Below are 19,766 nucleotides of genomic sequence, written 5' to 3' on the forward strand. Positions count from 1 at the left end.
TAAATGTTATGCCAAAAATTCTTACACAAAAAGAGTAACTTTTCAAAAAAAATATAAGCACTTCCACGAAAAGGTATAAGCTTAGGCAAAAGGTGTAAATTTGATGAATTTATTTTTCCACAAAAGGTATAACTCACTTCCGAAAAACCTTTAAGTTGCCCTTTCACAAACGGTGTAAGTTCGAAGAAAAGGTATAAATGTTATGCGAAAAAATCTTACACAAAAGGAGTAACTTTTGAAAATAAATATAAACAGTTCCACGAAAAGGTATAAGCTTAGGCAAAAGGTGTAAATTTGATAAATTTATTTTTTCACAAAAGGTATAAGTGACTTCCGAAAAACCTTTAAGTTGGGCTTTCACAAAAGGTGTAAGTTCGAAGAAAATGTATAAATCTTATGCCAAAAAATCTTACACAAAAGGAGTAACTTTTGAAAAAAAATATAAGCACTTCCACGAAAAGATATAAGCTTAAGCAAAAGGTGTAAATTTGATGAATTTATCTTTTCACAAAAGGTATAAGTGACTTCTGTAAAAGCTTGAAGTTGGCCTTCCACAAACGGTGTAGGTTTGAAGAAAGGTATAAATCTTATGCCAAAAATTCTTACACAAAAGGAGTAACTTTTCAAAAAAAATATAAGCACTTCCACAAAAAGGTATAAGCTTAAGCAAAAGGTGTAAAATTGATGAATTTATCTTTTCAAAAAAGGTATAAGTGACTTCCGAAAAAGCTTTAAGTTGGCCTTCCACAAACGGTGTAAGTTCGAAGAAAAGATAAAAATCTTATGCCAAAAAATCTTACACAAAAGGAGTAACTTTTGAAAAAAAATATAAGCACTTCCACGAAAAGGTATAAGCTTAAGCAAAAGGTGTAAATTTGATGAATTTATCTTTTCACAAAAGGTATAAGTGACTTCCGAAAAAGCTTTAAGTTGGCCTTCCACAAACGGTGTAAGTTTGAAGAAAATGTATAAATCTTATGCCAAAAATTCTTACACAAAATGAGTAACTTTTCAAAAAAAATATAAGCACTTCCACGACAAGGTATAAGCTTAGGCAAAAGGTGTAAATTTGATGAATTTATCGTTTCACAAATGGTATAAGTGTCTTCCAAAAAAGCTTTAAGTTGGACTTTCACAAAAGGTGTAAGTTCGGAGAAAACGTATAGATCTATGCCACAAAGAGATGTAAGTAACTTCGCAAAACGTCTAAGTTCCGTTTTTTTTGTAAGTTCCTAAAATCCAATCACACTGTATTTGTCTTGTTCAGATAATGGCAATGTGAGAGAGAAGGGCGTTTCGGAGGGCTTGGCCTTTCTCCCAGTAGAACTCCGTTTCAGAGAAGACGAGTCTGGGAGGGCTTGGAATAGCAACTCCGAGCCCAAATCCAACCAAGTATGTCAATGTAAAAGAGAACCGTTTTTCATATAGAGCAACAGAGAGAGAGAGAGAGAGAGAGAGAGAGAGAGATAGACTGAGATCAACAGACATAGAGACCTAGATGGACACTGATTGACAGAGGGACCGAAATCGACAGAGATCGACAGAGAAGAGACCCACATGGACACCGACACACCAAGATCGCTGGAGACAGACCGAGATAAACAGGGATCGACAGAGAGAGACCGACATCGACACAGAGAGGCCAAGATCGATAGCCAATCTTTCAAAAAACCTTTGATTTGCGGCGGCGGTGCCAGTGGAGGTGCCGATCTCAGAAGGCTGTGCGCACCGGAGCCCACCGACGCTTGGGTGGTCAGCGGGGGTCACGACCCTTTGATTTGTTCAGTGGTTGTCTCAATTGGTTTATGAACACTTCGAAATGTTACTCCTTGTGTGTTTACTACTTTCAGATGAACATATGTTACTTCTTCTGTGTTTACGAACATTTTGAAATGAACCCTTTGTTACTCCTTTTCTGGTTATCATCGCTTTGAAATGTTACTCCTTCATACTTTTCGTGAAAATATTTACACCATTTTCGAAAAGTTACTCCTTTTGTGTAAGAATTGTTGGCATAAGATTTTTACTTTTTCTTCGAACTTACACCTTTTGTGAAAGCCCAACTTAAACCTATTTCGGAAGTCACTTATACCTTTTGTGGAAAAAAAAATTCATGAAATTTGCACCTTTTGCTTAAGCTTACACCTTTTCCTGAAAAAGACTTACACCAATTTTTAAAAGTTACTCCTTTTGTGTAAGAATTTTTGACATAACATTTATACTTTTGTGCTTATATACTCTTTCACAAAAGGGGTAAGTTTCAAGAAAAAGAAAGTATAAATCTTATGAGAAAAATTATTTCACAAAAGGAGTAACTTTTCAAAAAAAATATAAGCAGTTCCACGAAAAGGTATAAGCTGAAGCAAAAGGTGTAAATTTGATGAATTTATTTTTTCACAAAAGGTATAACTGACTTCCAAAAGGCTTTAAGTTGGGCTTCCACAAAAGGTGTATGTTCGAAGCAAAATGTATAAATCTTATGCCAAAAATTCTTGCACAAAAGGAGTAAGTGTTCATAAAAGGTTTAAATGATTTCACAGAAGGCGTAAGTTTTCAGAAAAAGGTGTAACTTTTCTGAAATCAGTTACGCCTTTTTCTGAAATTCCTTACGCCTTTCTTGAAAACTTATACTTTTTTTGTGACCATTTACACCTTTAGTCATATAATATATTATTTTATTAATTTACCTGGAAAGTGACCTGCTTAGCAGGTCACCAATGTGTAAGTTTTCAAATATTTTGATATAACCCAATACATACAAATGTGTAAATGCAAAATAGAAGGGTGTAAGTGTCTTGCATACCATATGCAAGGCACACTTAAGAAAAGTCCTTAATGAAATGGTCAAAGGAAAGAATTATGTTAGGAATTCTAAATATTTTATTAAATTTTTTATATTGGTGTGAGACTCATACATATGTGAATTTGAATAAGTCACGACCCATGTAAGAAATTTGATAAAATATTTAAAGTACATAGTATTTCTCCAAAGGAAAACCTAAATAAATAAATAAAAATTAAAAGATTTGTGCCTTTTGGAAAGGAGGAGTTAAATAGTTAAAAATACAAAAAATTATTATAAATTTTCAGATCATTTTCTCTATCTATACGGCTTTTTATAAAAAAAATTAAAAAATTCAATTCTCAAACACCCCGATTTAATGTCATTACAGTTTTAATGCAAAAATCTGTAAGTTTTTTGGGTGAATAAAATCTATAAGTTCAAGTCAACAACTTATCCAACTTGAACAGGAATTTTTTTTTTTTAAATAAGAAAAAGAAACTTAAAAATACTCTTTGAAATTTGTTTAAAATACAAATTACTCCTTGTAATTTGAGAAATTACAAATACCTCCTTACTATAATTTTTTATTTAACAAAATTAATTAAAAAAAATTCAAACTATTCTCATAATAAAATTATTTGAATTATTAATTGAAATAAATTTCTCACATCATTAAAAACTAATCATTAACTTAATGATTTACTAATAAAAAAAAGTCATCTCTTATGAAATTAAAAACTTCAAGAGATTGGTATGTAATTTCTAAAACCACCGGAACATACCTCATGGATGTAATTTCTAAGAGTCCTAGTGAGGACCCCCAGCACCCCCACCTCCGCGTGGGGGGCTGCCAATGGATGAAAAAAAAAAAAAAAAAAAAACAATTTTTTTGGACCAGTCAGAAGGGACCCCAGCACCCCCACTGGGGGTCTCATGCATTTTCCAATTTCTAAAACTACTGGAACATACCTCATGGGTGCGTTTGAAATTTACCCCCCAAAAAAAAAAATATTGTGGTTGTCACTTAAAAAAAAAAAAAAAAAGTTTGGATTTTTTCTTTTATGGGTAGTGGTGGAAGTAATTTCCGAATTGGTTGGAATACTTTCCAATCCAACCAACGATCATGCATTTTGACTATACCATGCTTTCTTTATACCAACTAGACGTCCTGAATCTAGTGATTTCAAGGTTGAGGAATTTTTTTCATGGAAGAAAGTCTATGAATGGGAATAATTGTTTGTTCTTAACTCACACGAGAAAGAATTCTAGCTCACTGGACAGAGTTGTTGTCAAATGTCGTTATAATTTAACTAAGTGCAACATAGAGAAGATTATCAAAAACCAAACTTCTATACAAATTACAAGAGACGACCTATCTCATCTTCCAAACTTCCACCATAAAAAAACGCCCATCCCAAGCAATCATCAGACTCAGGCCACCACCATTGTCCTTCACTCACCATTGCCATCACAAAACCACTGTCCCTCTCATGCCACTGCCATCGCACAATCAATGTCCCTCACACACCACACTACTAAAAAAAAATACTTTTTGCGACCGCTATAAACCGTTACAAATAATAAAAAACAGTCGCAGAAGGCCTTTTGTGATGGCCCTTGCGACAGCAAATAGAGGTGGCAAATACTTTTTGCGACAGCAAAGCAACAGTCGCAAATTATTCGCGACCGCCTAAATTACTTATAGCAACCGCTATTTTGCCGTCGCAAAAAACAAAGAAAAACACTAACATGATTTTTGGCAACCATCTTGTTACCGTCACAAAAAAAAAATAATAATAAAAATAAAAATAAAAATAAAATAAATAAATAAATAAAAAATTTGTAACATTAAGCACTCTAGGAATAGCAATGACAAGAATTCATATCGTATAACATTGTAATATAATCAAGCATTCCATTTGAGTCGCAAAATTGGAGCCATATGTAAACGTTATTACAACTAAAAACTTGGAAAAAGTTCTTTTATGAAAAAATTACAATCCAAATAGAATGCTAGTAAAGTCAAAATCTACAATGTTGGTGTTCACCACTGTACAAGGTACCAGTTGAGTTCTAGTTTGTTGCCATGGAGATATATGTTCCTTAAATCCAAGCTTGCACCTGATCAATACACGTTATGAAGGGGAATAGATCAGAACACATGGTATCCAATTTCTAAATTTTTCTTTAGATATAAAACCTTAAGCAGAGCAAACATTGTAAAGAAATTATGAAAATCAAAATAGACAGCCAGAAAATAACCAAGATGCCATTTACAAAACAGAACAAGAGTGGTTCCATGTAGAAACATCTATGATGCGTGCATATAGAAAATTATTGTCCATTTTGTTTCCTGGTCATCCAGCAGGAGAAGCCTCCCTAATTTAATATTTTATCCCCAAGTATAAGACAGATAAACAGTAGACAACAAATGTACTCCATCCTGAAAGACAAACAAGAAAGATTTGATCTTTTCTGCCCTGTTTAAGTAAGATTCTATCAATAATCTGAAGAACAATTCATTAATCAAACTTTTAAACGTTCCAACTGCCACAAATGAACAATTTTCAGTAAACCTTCTAGTCCATGCTTTCGAGCTCTCCTGACAAATAATATCAGTAAATGCCACCTGATACCTTTACACTAGGCCAATAAACCAACCACATTGAATTCTAAATCAGTTCAAAACTCTCAAGAATGATAACTTAGTGACTATGAAAAGCATCAAATTAAGTACATGGCTACAACAGATCTCATCAGTCTAGGGAACTTACAGCATTGGCTGCCCTTTCTTCTAAATTTTTTTGAAGTATTATAGTGTATGCAAGCAGTCAGGTAAAAATTTGCAGAATGTACAATGTGCAATTTGCATTTTGCACCACAGTAATTACGACAGAAATTGTAATCATACCTCAGAACGCAGAGTGTGAAAGTACCCAATTAGAGCAAATTTAGAAGCAGAGAATACGGCCTGACCTGGTGCAGGTGTCTTCCCTGCAGCACTGCTCATCATCAGCTAAAAATGCATCTTCATCTAGATGGCAAGACTTTTGCTTTCATCATTCGAAAATTGAACCAATTTAAAAGCATTTCGAAAACAAAAGGGATATGGTGGAAAAAAACAATGGAAATGCAAGGAATCATTAGAAACATAAACTAAAACTTATCAATATGTATATACTAGCAGTAACCCATGTTATGCACGAACCTTATATTCCAAAATGAGTCATTGTAGCCATCTCATAATATAAAATTTATGATGATATAATTATACCACTTGAATTTTCTGCATAGATGCCAGCCACATATCAAGAAAATGGGTTAAAGAGAAAAATAAGAGCAAAAGGAATTAGAGTTCGTAGTGGAAGGACATACCAGAAAGCTGTTTCTTGACTCTCTCTAATTCAGCTTTATTTCGAGCAGAAATGATAAGCTTAGCACCTAAACTTGCAAGTTGTTTGGCAAGAAATTCCCACTCCATCCAATAGTAAAGAGAAAAATAAGACTTTCTATAAAACATGGAACAAATGAAGCTCCAAAGTAGGAAAAACTCACACAACATTTTGGCAAATAAGAAGAAAGATGCCTTGAGCGAAAGAACCAAAACTAGAGCTCAAAGCGTCAGTTATTGGAAAAAGATAAAGGAACTAAAAATAAAATCTCATGCTTCCAAATTATTTTCTTTATGATTAAAAAAATATATGGAAAAGGCCAAAATCTTGAACACCTAACCCATTTAAACAAGTTTAAAGACTTGATTCAATATTAAGGCCAGGTTTCATCAAGAGATAATGTACATACCTGCAAAACATTAAGCATCATCTTAAAATCAGTAAAGCACAAAAGTTACCAGGGCATTCAAAGTTAACAATAAGAACCCACCAGAAGTCATCAGTCCTTTTCTTGGTTGCATTTGAAAGGTGGTCATTCGAAAATTACATAATAAGCTCAAAACTCGAATATTTATATTTAATAGAGAACCTTCTAGCAAATGAAACAACCATCTAGAAGGTGATCTTGTTCTATAACAAAATTTGTTAAAAACTTGGTTTTTATGTTTAGTCTTGCAATGAACAAACTACAAGTACCGTCCGGAATGGTCTAGATTGATAATGTATAACTTTATGAAAGTGTCCAAAATGAAAATAAGGAATAACGACTGTTATATGAACTAAAGGATCAGGTGGAGGATTGTGAAAATATTTATAGTTTCAGAAGTCAAAGAGTGAAGTGGGGTCATTATCATAATAGAATATCAAGCATATGGGATTGAACAATAGATGGTTGGGTTATTATAATATTATAGACAGAAATTGATTATAAAAGATGGAAACGACCATTTCAAAAACATAAAAGATCAAGCAATGAGAATCTAGAAAATGCATAGATATTTTATTGAAAGCAAACCTACCAAACTATCTTACATGGACTTGGGTATGTATCTAGAGGTTGGAACCCATCAAACCTCATATTTAAGAATACATGTACTTGGCAAAAAATAGTCATATTTTTATATTTTTCTATTATGTGAAATAAAATGATATTATATGTAACATACAGTGTCAAAAAGACATTTTATTCATTTTATAGTAATTATACAACAATATATGCATATAATAATAGTGTTAAATACAAATATATGAATGTCCAATGAAAAGTATCCTATACATATCTTACACCCTTATCCAAATGTCGGGTGTCCGATAAGAGTATTTGATTTATTTTAAGGTGTCCATGCAACTTAGTTAGTGGGCCTTCCAACCACCATCTCTAAACATACACATAACATCTGTAGATAGAGAATAAAGATTACTCACAGTTGGTAGTTTAAGGTAACCACTAGGGGCCAAGTGAGCCTGCAACCCACAAATTAAAATCCAGTGCACTAAGTCTCATTAGAGAACATAATAAGATTTAAAATTGACAAGAAGTGAAGAGAAGCATACAACCAATCTTCTCTTCAAAAGTTCACATGTAAGAAAGTTTTCCAACACTAGTAAAGTTGCATAACTGAATCAAGTTCGAGAGATGTATACTTGGACATGCGCACTGTAGACCTCTGCCAGACTGCAAAAGCAAAAAATTAGGTTTCAAATTAAAAATTATTACAATGTTATAACATTTATTTGAAACCAAACCGACAACAGGCTTATGTATTTGATTTTGAGTTATAGAACACTAGGATTTAGTTACACTCTCTGCCAAAGAGATTTAAAGTTCCCATGAGATGTGTTGTCTGCCCCAAAAGTTTGAATTGAAATTTAAAAGAGAATAATAAGACACTCACCCTTAGAACTATTTCTTTTTATATAGATAAGTAAACTTCAAATGGTGCCATACCCTCTTTATACCCTGTTCTTTCTCAGCAAAATTGGGATAATCATAATATGCCATCCCCTACTTGTACTAGAATCCACCAAGTTACAGATAAATCTCCAACTTATTACTCCCTTCCTACATTGCACTATATCCTCTCCGCACTTCACATCTAAAGGAATTTTAAATGTTGTTCAGTTTGATGCAATAATAACAAAGAGATTATAACCGCACTTACATCACAAAGGAACAGAAGCTGTACCAGCATGAGGTCCTCCTAATGAGACAAAAAATTTGACCTGTTCCATAAAAGGGAGAAAATTGTCATTGTCAAAGACTCGGTAGTTCAGGAAAGAAAGATGTATTAAACTACATTACAAAACAAATGTGCCATCGCACTGACCATTTGGCTCCTTATGTCATTAGAGATAGTTTCAAAACCACAATTAGAAGGAAAAATGTGACTCTAGAAAGCAACCAGTAAATGTTAAATACGATAATCACCCATTCCAAAGGTACATATTAGAAAAGCATTGACACTTCTAAGAAGGTGACGTGTTTGTGTCCAACACACGTCGGACATACTCTCTCTCTTCTAAGAAGGTACATATTAGAAAAGCATTCACATCAATTTGTTTTCATAAATAATTTCAAACAAAAGCAGAGAGAGTGAGAAAAAATGAGAGATTCAAACAAAAAATAGGAAGAGATTGAAACAAAGAACAGAGAGGTAAAGATCAACAAAATGCAGATAAACAAACATGTAAACGAACACATCGAACACTAGAGCATTTTTAACATATGAAACACTTCAAAATAAGCAGAATGAAATCAAAAATGACTTTTGTGATATAGAACAGAGCAAGAAACAAGTAGTTGATCAAACAGATACAATCAAAATCAAAGACCAAAATCACATTACTAGTAGTTTCCTGATGAAAGTCACAGTTCCAGCATGAATAGCAAGGAAAAACACCGTGACATCAGTCTTGAACTCTTCATACTCAACGCGAACCTCATTGGCCAATTCATTGCGACATACCTTCAAGCACACAACGCCAACGAAGTTGACATCGACGAACCGATCGGAGATGCAATCAAGCGTAGATTTTAGATCGTTACAGTGAGAAGCTTCAAGGAGGCGCTGCGAGACCTCCGCTTCACACCAGAAATCTCAAGAATTTGAAAATAAATACTCTATTAAACCCTAGAATTGAAAAATTGGAGGTCTCCATAGTCGGCTCTGGCGAGAGCGAGAAAGAGAAGCATCCGTGACGGAGAAGAGGCGCAGCGGAGGGGAGACAGAGACAGTTGGATTCATTCTTAGAAATTAGGCTTACCGATTATGAATCGATCGAAATCTTCAAATCTTCATCAACAATCGATAAAAATCTTCAAATCTTCATCAACAATTGATCGAAATTTTCAAATGAACAATAAAATTGTGAGTGGAGAATAGAAAGAGAGAGTCGAGTGAGAGAGAGAGTGTGTGAGACTTTGAGAGAGAGAGAGAGAAACATACCGTTCGAGGTCTCTTCTTCAGCCGAAGAGAGCGCGAAATGGAAACATCATTGGGAAATAACGCGTGTGAAGTTTAAGTAAAATTGGATTTTGGTAAATAACGCGTGTGGAGTAAGAAAAATTAGATTTTGGTGTAAAAAGTGATTTTTTTTTTACGGTTAAATAATCAGTTGCAAAAAATTAGACGCAAAAAGTTATATTTCTAGTAGGGCCACTAACACCCCCTCTTTGATCTCCCCTCCTCTCTCTTTGATCAATTCCTCGATCTCTCACATACACTACTGTGAGACAGGGACAAGCGACACAAAATGAACAAACCAACATATCAATTTTCAAAATACTAAACACATGTAGGAGATATAAGCAAAATATATAGTTTTATATATTATTATCTCATATATATATATATATATATATTTCAGTCAAAGATAATAGAAAAATACAAGATATCAATAATTTTAAAATGGAAGAGAAATTAATATTTACAAGTCTACATTATGTAGAGTTGTTGATCATGGTAGTAGGGTGAGCTTTGTTGGAGCTTTTAGTCGCCTTTGCAATGGATCTCCACTCAACTGAAGGGGTAAAGCAGAAATAAAATAACTAAAATCCATTAACATCGTCTAACCGAAAAGGCTACTGTCATTTTAGAAAGCTGGGGGAGGTCCTCGAATTGTCAATTATTAGTAACCATGGGGGAAACCAGTGCAATTTATCCAACCAAAAAAAAATATTTTAATTGCATCAAAATAATAAATAAATAAATCTCTGTAACTCAATAGAGAACTCAACTTATCCATTAAAAAATAGTAACAATAATAGAATTTATAGTTTTACTAGTTATGTTTGATTCAGGCAAATAATAGTCAAAGCCATTCGATTTCCATCCTTTAATCTTTGTATTTTGGTCTTCTTTCTTTTTTAATTTATATATATATATATATATATGGGCAAAGAAATCTAATGGAAGAACAGTTAAGAAGACCTTAGTTAAATAAATAGTAGAGGTAAGATTTTCGGCTACAAAGATTAATTTCATAATGCACAAATTCTAATACAATCGAGAGACAAAAAGAGGCAGCAGAGAACAATAGGGGGAATTCCAATAAAGAAAATCCTTCGAGGACAGATTGATTGTAATGCACCAATTTCAAAAGACAGCAACCAGGTTGCAAGGGAAGGGGCTATGAGAAATCCAACCACCAAAAGACAGAGCCAACAATCCTCAGCTTAAACACACCAAAGTATAAACAACTGTAATGATTTCAAGTCACCGCAGCATAAAATCACAAGGATTGGGTTGTGACACAAACGGGATCTTCAGATACAGCACAGGACATATAATATGGTTAAGTGATTGAGACATGAGAGTCTAATGACTCTCATCCAAGAACTGTAGGGTGGAAGTAAATATTAACTATTGAGCTGATTACAGCTTGCTCATTAATTAATAATATTACACCATCCTCCTCAAGTTTTACATTCAAATAACAATTTATCCCATGCTGTTAGAAGGCTGCTAATGACTTGACAAAAAATTGTGATTACTCTTTGTTTATGTTGGTTAGTGATTGGGACATGAGAAGAACTAAAGGGTGGAAGTTAACAGTAATTTATAGGGTAAATTACACTGATCTCGCCTGGCTATTGAGCTAGGTACAGCTAGCACATTAGTTTGAAAATATTACATGTTCTCTCTTGAGTTTTCTCTGAGTTTAGCCCATACCGTTAGAAGACTGTTATTGACTTAACACAATATTGCGGTTACTATTGATTCATCTAACCATATTTCCTATTTTTTCCCCTATAAAGATTATTTGGCATATAAAATGGATTGACCCATGAACTATACATGTTTAAATGGGTTAAACCCAAATCAGAAATCCTTTCCCTTCCTCTTTGCCAATAAACTGTTTCTCTCTAAGTTGGCCAATCGCACCATTTACTTTGCCTACTATAACTCAATAATGAATTATATGGAAAATTGCAATATACACCCTAGCGATAAAGAATAATTCTATATGCACCAATTACTACTAGTACCAACACTAGTTAATACACTAATTGGTGCATGTAGCACCACCGAGCAACAAAACATTCATATATAATCTCAATAAATCACAATCAAAATAATTAAGAACATAATCATCCTCAAAGATAGAAATGGACTCTATTCAACATCATTATCTACAGTGGATACAACCTAATGCTCAAGAAAAACTTCAAGATTAAATCTGACCTTAGGATACTTCAATCAACATGACCAGCTCTTTGGGTCCTCCTCCGCTCATAAGCAGGATCATCTGTTGGCAATTCATAACGACAAACAGGGCAGGTTTGTAGGAAAGACGATGTGAAACAAAAGTAAGAGGATGTCAACTTTGGGTACAAATCAATTGAGAGAGTTGTGTGGGCCAGAAAATCCCTATTCATAAGTCAGAGATAAACATCCCTTGCGCAGTAATATGATTATACGAGTATATTTCAAATTGCCAAATTGTCATGCAAATGAAATGTATCCTTGTTCACTCCTAACTGTTGATGTTAATATAAAAAATACCCAAGCAACATATCAGTGGCTGATCAGAGGATGACTGGATCTTCACTAGCAAACAATTTCCTTTAGTCATCAATGCGCCTTAATTAGCTGAAGAATTTATGTTAGAAAGGCCAACTAACATCACATTGCCTACAACAGAGAATATTATTGTCATGTAAGATTGATGATCCACCATTCAACCAATAGAAAAATGCATTGCCACAGTCCGACCATCCTCAAGCTGATTCGAAATAAAAATTAGCGTCTGCTAGCTTCAGCTGGTTAGAACTCTAGCTACGTTGAGAGTAACACATTGTCCAGTAATCTTAATTGTTCATGTCAGCAATGAAACTGGCATAGAACCCAACAGAGTCATACTAAAAACAAGGCTTTTCAATAATTTAAATAGCACACAAAGCAGTAAAGTCAATGGTAATAAGCCTCTAAATAAGCAAACTGAGGTCCCTAGCTATTGGCATATCAGCATATAGTAACTGAATCTGAACTGGAATATTTTGTTCATCATATTAGTATAAGTTGAAGGATCTACCATTTTTTTTGTTGTTGATAAGTTCAAAGATCTGCCATTGACAGTGTTTCATTTATCAATATCCTGCAACTGGAAATTTGAATTCATTTATATAATAAGTGGATAATGTACAGATAAAATCACTCACATGCTAGAGATGATTAGGATGCGAGAACTGTCTGAATAGATATTACAGCTTCACCGCCTCCAACATGCAAGTATTCTACAGAGAAAGTCAAATTCTGTGGGTTTATTGAAATGTGAAGTCATTTATATTGAGCAAGTGTTAAAGGGTGTAAAATGTCACAGAAGAACTAATAGGAGTCACTGAGAATGATCAATACCTTTTAAGTAGCTTGGTACTTCATATTATTTGCTTATGCCAGTCAATCAAGTATAATTATCCACTGAAGGTGGTTGTCCTATTCCAGCAATAGCACCGAAGATCATCCCAACTAGCCAAGCGATCATCACTTATCAGGCTTTTGAAGTTACTTTAGATGTTATCAACGAGAGATGTATCTACAATGTCATGCAAAAATCCAGATTAGAAGCAATGATGGTACTCATGAACGTTTCATACAGCTTAAAGCACATTTTGCAGAGAAGATAATAAATAAACCAGACGATGTGGAGGCAAGTTTGCTGCAAGGTAGAATTTCTCTCGTATCACATACTCCTGAAAAAACTCACTGATATGAGCATGTGATTGTCTCATGGCAAGTTAGTTAAGTCCTCAAATTAACTGAAATTCACAGCATTGCCATTTCGAAAGCTGTTCATGTGGGCTATTCTAGAGAATTAACATATTGAGCCTCTTTAACAATTAGTTATGACGAATGCTTTACTGTATGAAGACTTTGAGGAATTTTTTTCACGGATGTTCCACCTGGCTTTGAGGATTTCTCAGTTGATGGGAGTGTGCAAGCTCAAAAAGGCATTATATGAGTCACAAAGTCTGCTAGAGCATGATTTGAGATGTTTACTTGGGCTATGCTTAGATGTGGCTACAAACAGAGTCAAGATGACCATACCCAATTTATCTAACATTCACATGAAAAGAAGGTTACAGCACTCCTTGTGTATGTTCATGATATTTGATCTATAAGAAATGCAGAAGTTGAATAGCAATCTTACTAAGGAGTTTGAAACAAAAGACTTTGGTAACTTAAAGTACTTCTTGAGTATTGAAGTTGCAACATCCCAAACAGAGTGTTTATCTCACTAAGAAAGTATGCCTTAGACCTTCTCAAGGACAAAGTGTGCTTGGGTATAAAACTATTGATACCTTGTCGGAGCAAAATTGCACTTTAGGGGATGAAACTAAAGATTCATTTGACAGGGAGAAATATCCGAGGCTGGTTGGTAAGTTAATTTATCCGTCTCATACTCGCCTAGATGTAGGTTATGTTGTTAGTTAGCCTTGTGAGCCACTATGCATAATCCTATTGAATTGCATATCAGTTTATGGACTACTCTGGTACTTCAAAAGAAAGAGTTCAATTTTTTACAATATTTGCATATCTTTAACGGCAAATATCAGCATGCAGCCGTGCAAACTGAGATTCAATTAGCTTGGGTTACCAAATGAAAAATGAGATGTTATTCAAATGAAAAAAACACTATGAGATGGATCCATATTTGTTATAATTCAGTTAGAAATAGATGATGTTGCACAATGGAAGAAATGCTCTACTAGTCTACAAGAATACTAAATGCAACTAACACAATGTAAATCAATATAATCGAAAAGCACTGTTATGCAAATTTGAAGCATAGATTTGAAACAATTAACTAGTGAATACAAGTTCAAGAAGAATAATACAAATACAAAACCGAGAACATAAAGTTCAAGAACAGGACATGTATTGTGTACCTGTTATTCCATTCCATGCTTCTTTGCTTATTTCCAATCCCTTCAAAGAGCAAAATGTAATCAATTTCACTACCATATTATTAGATGAAATCAACAACTAGTATTTTAGTTCAAAAAATAAGGAATATTACACCATTCAATATATATATTTGTATGTGAAAACATATCAGAGTCATATCCATAAACAGGTCAAGAAACCATCAACAAGCAATTCTCACTTAGGAAAGGAAAAAGAAATCCGGCAACAAATTGATAATGCTAGTGCATTTTATTGAACTTGTAATTATCTAAGAGTCATGACATTTAGACAGTGAAAAGTTAAACCACTATAACAACAATACAAGGATCCATCATCAAACAATTTGTCAACAGACATTTCAACAACATTTCATGTTTGAACATGAGCAACATTTTAAAAATGTTGGCGCACAAATAAAGGCATTTGTACCACATAAAAAAAGAAAAAAAAAAGACAAGTGACCAACATGTCAGACATAGTCCAACTGCAGCAACATAGTTTGTTACCAACCTTAGATGACAACAAAGTGCATTAATGCCCATCATCCTCAGTACATAAATATATTTTAATAAGAAATTTAAGGTTCTATTGTTTTAATGTGGTATTGTTTTTGTATTCTAGAAGAAGTCTTAGCAGAAACTTCATTGTTTTTGAGGGGCTTTTTGTTAATACTTACAAATTGTGATTCCATTGTCATGTTCATGTAAAATACCAAATATATAGCCAAAGATTACATAGGAAGAAGAAGGAGCTGACCTTCAATAACAGATTCTCACATCATTTTGAAAAGTGGTGGCAACATGTGCCACTTGTTCCATGAATTTTTCCTCTTTTATTCTGGGTTTTTTTTTTTTTTTTTTTTTTTTTTTTTTTTTTTTTTAATGATAGAATTCATTTATTGAATATGTCCCATCAATAAACCAAACCAAATCAAAGCTAAGCCTTATATCCCATTCAATTGTGGTCGGGTACATGAATACGTTTTCACCATTCTGCTCAATCAATGATTATATGCTTAGTTAAATAAGTAAATTAATATGAATCACATAATATGTCAATATGTCGGACACACTCAAGGTTCTGAAAAGCGGTTGCGGTCGCCGTAACGGTGGCGGTGACGCGGTTGCGGTTGCGGGGTGTAAAGGCCGTAGTGTAACGGTTGCGGTAACCGGAACCGTGAATTTTTTTATTTTTCGCACAATTTGAAAAAAACTTACCGATACGCATATTTTTTTTCCATGATCATATTTATTGGGTTAAAAACAAATACTGATCAATTTTTGTAAATTTTTAAGTATGATCCAATATATTTCACATTTTTAAACTGAGTTTTTTACATTTTATTTTAATAATTAATGACTTTATATTATACAAAAAATCAATCACTAACTATTATATATAAGATAAACAATGACAAAAGTAAGAGAATAAATAAGAGCCTAAATATATATATATATATACATATTTTAACAAAGTCAAATAGATAATGACCACACTTATTATTATTATTATTATTATTATCAAACAATATATAGATCTTACATCTTCAACAAATAAAACGGTTGAGTGATAGCAGCTGAATAGAATAGCATAGGTCTTACATCTTCAACAAATCAATAACATGTTCTTCATCTTCACTCTTCTCTCTCTATCTCTTATTCCTCCATTTTCTCTCTTTATCTTTCCTCTTCTCTCTATCCCTCTTCCCATATTTTCAGCTTTTTTTTGTATGTTTTTTCGAAAGAAACAGTTTAGAACCGTTACGTAACGGTACATAACATGCCGTTACGGCTGTTACGGCACCGTTACGACCGCTACGGCCAACACACCTGTGAATCTCAATCACACTGCAAAAGCGGCCGTAACGGGTGGCGGTAACCGCCAAAACCGTTACGTAACGGTGTTACGTAACGGTTGCGGCCGCTTTTTAAAACCTTGGACACACTCTTCCACTTGAACCAATATACTTTGATTTTATGGATCACAACACCACCAACCTCATCATCCTCATTAATAATCTAACCTATAACGATCCCAATTTTGACCCAACACTTGTGGTGGTTCGGACTCGGGCTTATGGTTTCTGAGTGTTGTTCATTGTCTTTTACTTGTTATTTCTCCTTAAATTTGGTTATTTGGACGTGTTGAGTGTGTTTGAAACAGGTTGGTTACTTAGTTTTCAAACCTTGTGTTGCCCAGAATTTTGGACCTCCACTCGAGCAGGGTTTACAAAAATAATGAAGGGGTGTTTTCTACGCTCAAGCGACATTTCCTACGCTCGAGTGGGTGAGCGCTCAAGCGTCCCTTCTTGCACTCGAGCGGTTTGTCTGTTGTCTGCAAAAGTATTGGAGGCGTGTATTCTGCGCTCAAACGGGTCTCTTCTTGCACTCGAGCGGAACAACTTATTGTGTCTAACGCTCGAGCGTCAACTCTTCTGGTCGAGCGGGCTGTGCGTATATCAGATCGCGAAAATGACTTTTTACATCACTTTTTCAGATCTTTTCTATTAAAAACCCTAAAGTGAGACATTCTCTCTCTAAAATACTCTCTCTCTCTCTCTACTTTTTCTCATTGATCCGTTGATCTCTCCGCCCTAGTGTCTTTGGAAAAAGGGTAGAGCATCTTGGGAGTTTCCCTTTGAACCGATTGAAATTTGTTTTCGGCGTCGTTGGAGTTTCATGCTTGCTCCATTGGTCTTCCAAACTTGAGGTAGGGACTCTCTACACCTTAATATGGGTTTTAACTTGGTTATAGGTTGTTGTATGAAAATGGTGAGACTTTGGGAATGTTTTGAACAAACCTAGGGTTTGGGTCAAAGTTTGAAAAAAGGGGTTTCTATGTGAGGGTTGTATAAATGGTTATGAGGTTATCCTGTGTCAAAATAGTTGATTTTGGCCTTTGGGTTAATATTTGAAAAATGGGGAGCTTTTTCCTAAAATATCTTGAATAATTATTTTGTATAAATAATGAAATTGGCATGAAAAATGTGAAATTGGGAGGATGTATGCATGAATGGTGTTGTTGGATTTGCTTAATTACTCACCTATAGAAATTTGATGATTTATCTGTTATAAAGATTGAAAGTCTGTTTAGAAATAATTGCTTTAGGCTATTGGTGGAGGATAGTCATGATTGTTGTTGACGTTGCATGTGGATTAAGTGAATTAAAACTAATCCTTTAACCATTATCATCGTATATGATTATGAATGATATACATTTTATATGTATGATATTTGGGAGGAAAAATGGGATGTACTCCATGTTTTGAGGAGAAGAAAGGGGATGGACTCCATTGAACTAAGTTGGCATGTGTGTTCAGGGTGAAAGTCTCGAAAACCATTTGTATACATGAGTGCCTATTCCCGTGGACGAAATTTCTGTAAAATGGCAAATAGAAGTGAATGTATTTGTATAATGATTTCATCTGTTGAAAACTTGAGAGGTGTAACCTCTGTTGATGGGTCGAATGAAGTGGATGTATCTAATAAACCAAAATGAATGAATTGAGAAGTGAGTTTGGTATAACATGGCTTTGGAAAAGAGTTATAAAGATTTTGTCATTGGATAATGAATATGTGCGTCATACTTATATCTTGTTAATTCTCATATGTTGTATTAGATTGTTTCTACTGGGTTTTGGCTCACCCTACTTTGGAAAACCATTTTTAGGTACTGAGGACATGCTTCCTCCAAAGACGTAGCTTGGGAGGACCTTGGAGCTTCGGGCTCTTTTTGTGTTATTTGTATTTAATGTTCGTCTAAGCCTAAGGCTTTATATGTACAGAGCTTATGACTCTTTTTGTTGTAATAAGTCCGTAGGGCATTTGTTTTGTTTATCATTAACTGGTATTACATGCTATAAATTCAGGATGTACATTTATGAATATATATTGCCTGTGTTATCTTTTGTAATGCAAACTCTGATGAATGAAAGCATAATATTTCCATTAACATTCTGTTATAAGAATTGGATTTATTGTAATAATTTGGGGGCGTTACATAACCTAAGTAACGAAAATATTCACTATTTGTTTCCCATCACTAAATTGCATTAATAACATCATTTTTGGGATCAAATAATGCACATTTCTAGTGGACAGTCTATGCAATCTCTTAGTTTTCACAAATTATCATACAATGAGTTGAAAAGAAAAAGTGAACAATTGAATTTGAGATTCCAAATCCTGAAAATTTTGCAAATGGGAATTCCTGCGCAATTCAATCATATGCTAGCCCTTACACCTTCACTATCAATGCGCATAATGATAAAAGTGAAACTATACTAACAATTGATGGAAGTAATTCCAATAAACAAAACCACTTTTTACCCAAATCCTATCTATGCAAGTTTTAAGTACTACTAGCCCCTTATTAATTTTCATAAAAAGCAACCTGACTGACAGTGACAATCGTCTGCTAGGATTCAGCAATTGCAGACGAAAATTGCTAGTAATGAAAGAGCATATACGATCCAGGAAATGACCTTGAGGCAGAGCGGGAAAGAGACTGTGATGGCAACAAAGAAAGCGGTAACTCCACAGACTACTCCAGCGTGCTCGAGCACGCGGCCTGGGTTCGGGTGCTTGGAAGAAATGTATTTGGCAACAAAGATAAAAGCAAACGCAAACACCATTACCAGACACACCAAGTGGAATGTTATAGAGTAGTATTGTGTAGGAGTCTGGTTCGATCGGATGGCGATTTCAAAAGCGGCTGTCAAGCAGAACTCTACGACTAGCATCGGCAATTCAGGAGGAACTTCAACTACTGATTCAGGCGGCGGCGGAGCCATAACCGGAGGAGGGAGTTCAACAACTGATTTTAATGGTCTCATTTCCAACAAACTCACAAATTGCAAACTGAAGCGCTTTACCTTTATATAATAGTCAGTTCGGAGGAAGATGCAATGAAATTTCATGAGTCCAGATTCCCCTGCAAGGAGGGAATGAAGGAGGGGGCTCAAGGGGAGGATCCCAATTCAACTTGGGGAGGAGAAGGTTTGTTTTTTTGTGAACAGTTGGGGGTCAAGGTTTATACCTACCAAATTCCCACACCCTCCTCGGTTATTTGGCAAGTAATTTTCCCTAATAATAAAACTCCACGTTTCTTCCTCTGTCTCTTGTCACTTTTGAAATAAAAAAGAGAAAGGTAAAGCGCTGCCGTATGCATTTTCTTTTAAA

The 19,766-nt window shown here is 34.5% G+C and overlaps 1 protein-coding gene across 50 annotated transcripts; it reads right to left on the minus strand.

The window, feature by feature from the left end:
• Positions 1–4,655: 4,655 nt before the first annotated feature.
• On the minus strand, positions 4,656–19,498 carry LOC114301604 (uncharacterized). Of its 50 annotated transcripts, none has more exons than XR_014357099.1 (13): positions 19,070–19,498; positions 14,567–14,606; positions 13,035–13,212; positions 12,839–12,913; positions 11,862–12,311; positions 8,364–8,400; positions 8,073–8,273; positions 7,822–7,852; positions 7,603–7,641; positions 6,161–6,586; positions 5,994–6,071; positions 5,697–5,779; positions 4,656–4,906 (listed from the first exon to the last, which is right to left on the minus strand). XR_014357099.1 is itself a non-coding variant. In XM_082909858.1 (11 exons), exons 7-11 carry the CDS (start codon positions 7,827–7,829, stop codon positions 4,889–4,891), a joined length of 273 nt encoding a protein of 90 aa, XP_082765984.1. In that variant the 5' UTR covers positions 7,830–7,852; positions 8,073–8,273; positions 8,364–8,400; positions 11,862–12,913; positions 13,035–13,212; positions 14,567–14,606; positions 18,979–19,477; the 3' UTR covers positions 4,656–4,888. The 50 variants fall into 50 exon arrangements, 1 of the variants encoding a protein (XP_082765984.1); XR_014357096.1 differs by adding an exon at positions 12,712–12,742 and having other exon boundaries at positions 7,603–7,852; positions 11,862–11,925; XR_014357106.1 differs by lacking the exon at positions 8,073–8,273 and adding an exon at positions 12,712–12,742 and having other exon boundaries at positions 6,161–6,260; positions 8,340–8,400; positions 11,862–11,925.
• Between the last annotated feature and the right edge of the window lie 268 nt (positions 19,499–19,766).

Source organism: Camellia sinensis, chromosome 15 (genome assembly GCF_055761805.1).
Source record: "Camellia sinensis isolate YWXY chromosome 15, ASM5576180v1, whole genome shotgun sequence".
Lineage (NCBI taxonomy): Eukaryota > Viridiplantae > Streptophyta > Magnoliopsida > Ericales > Theaceae > Camellia > Camellia sinensis.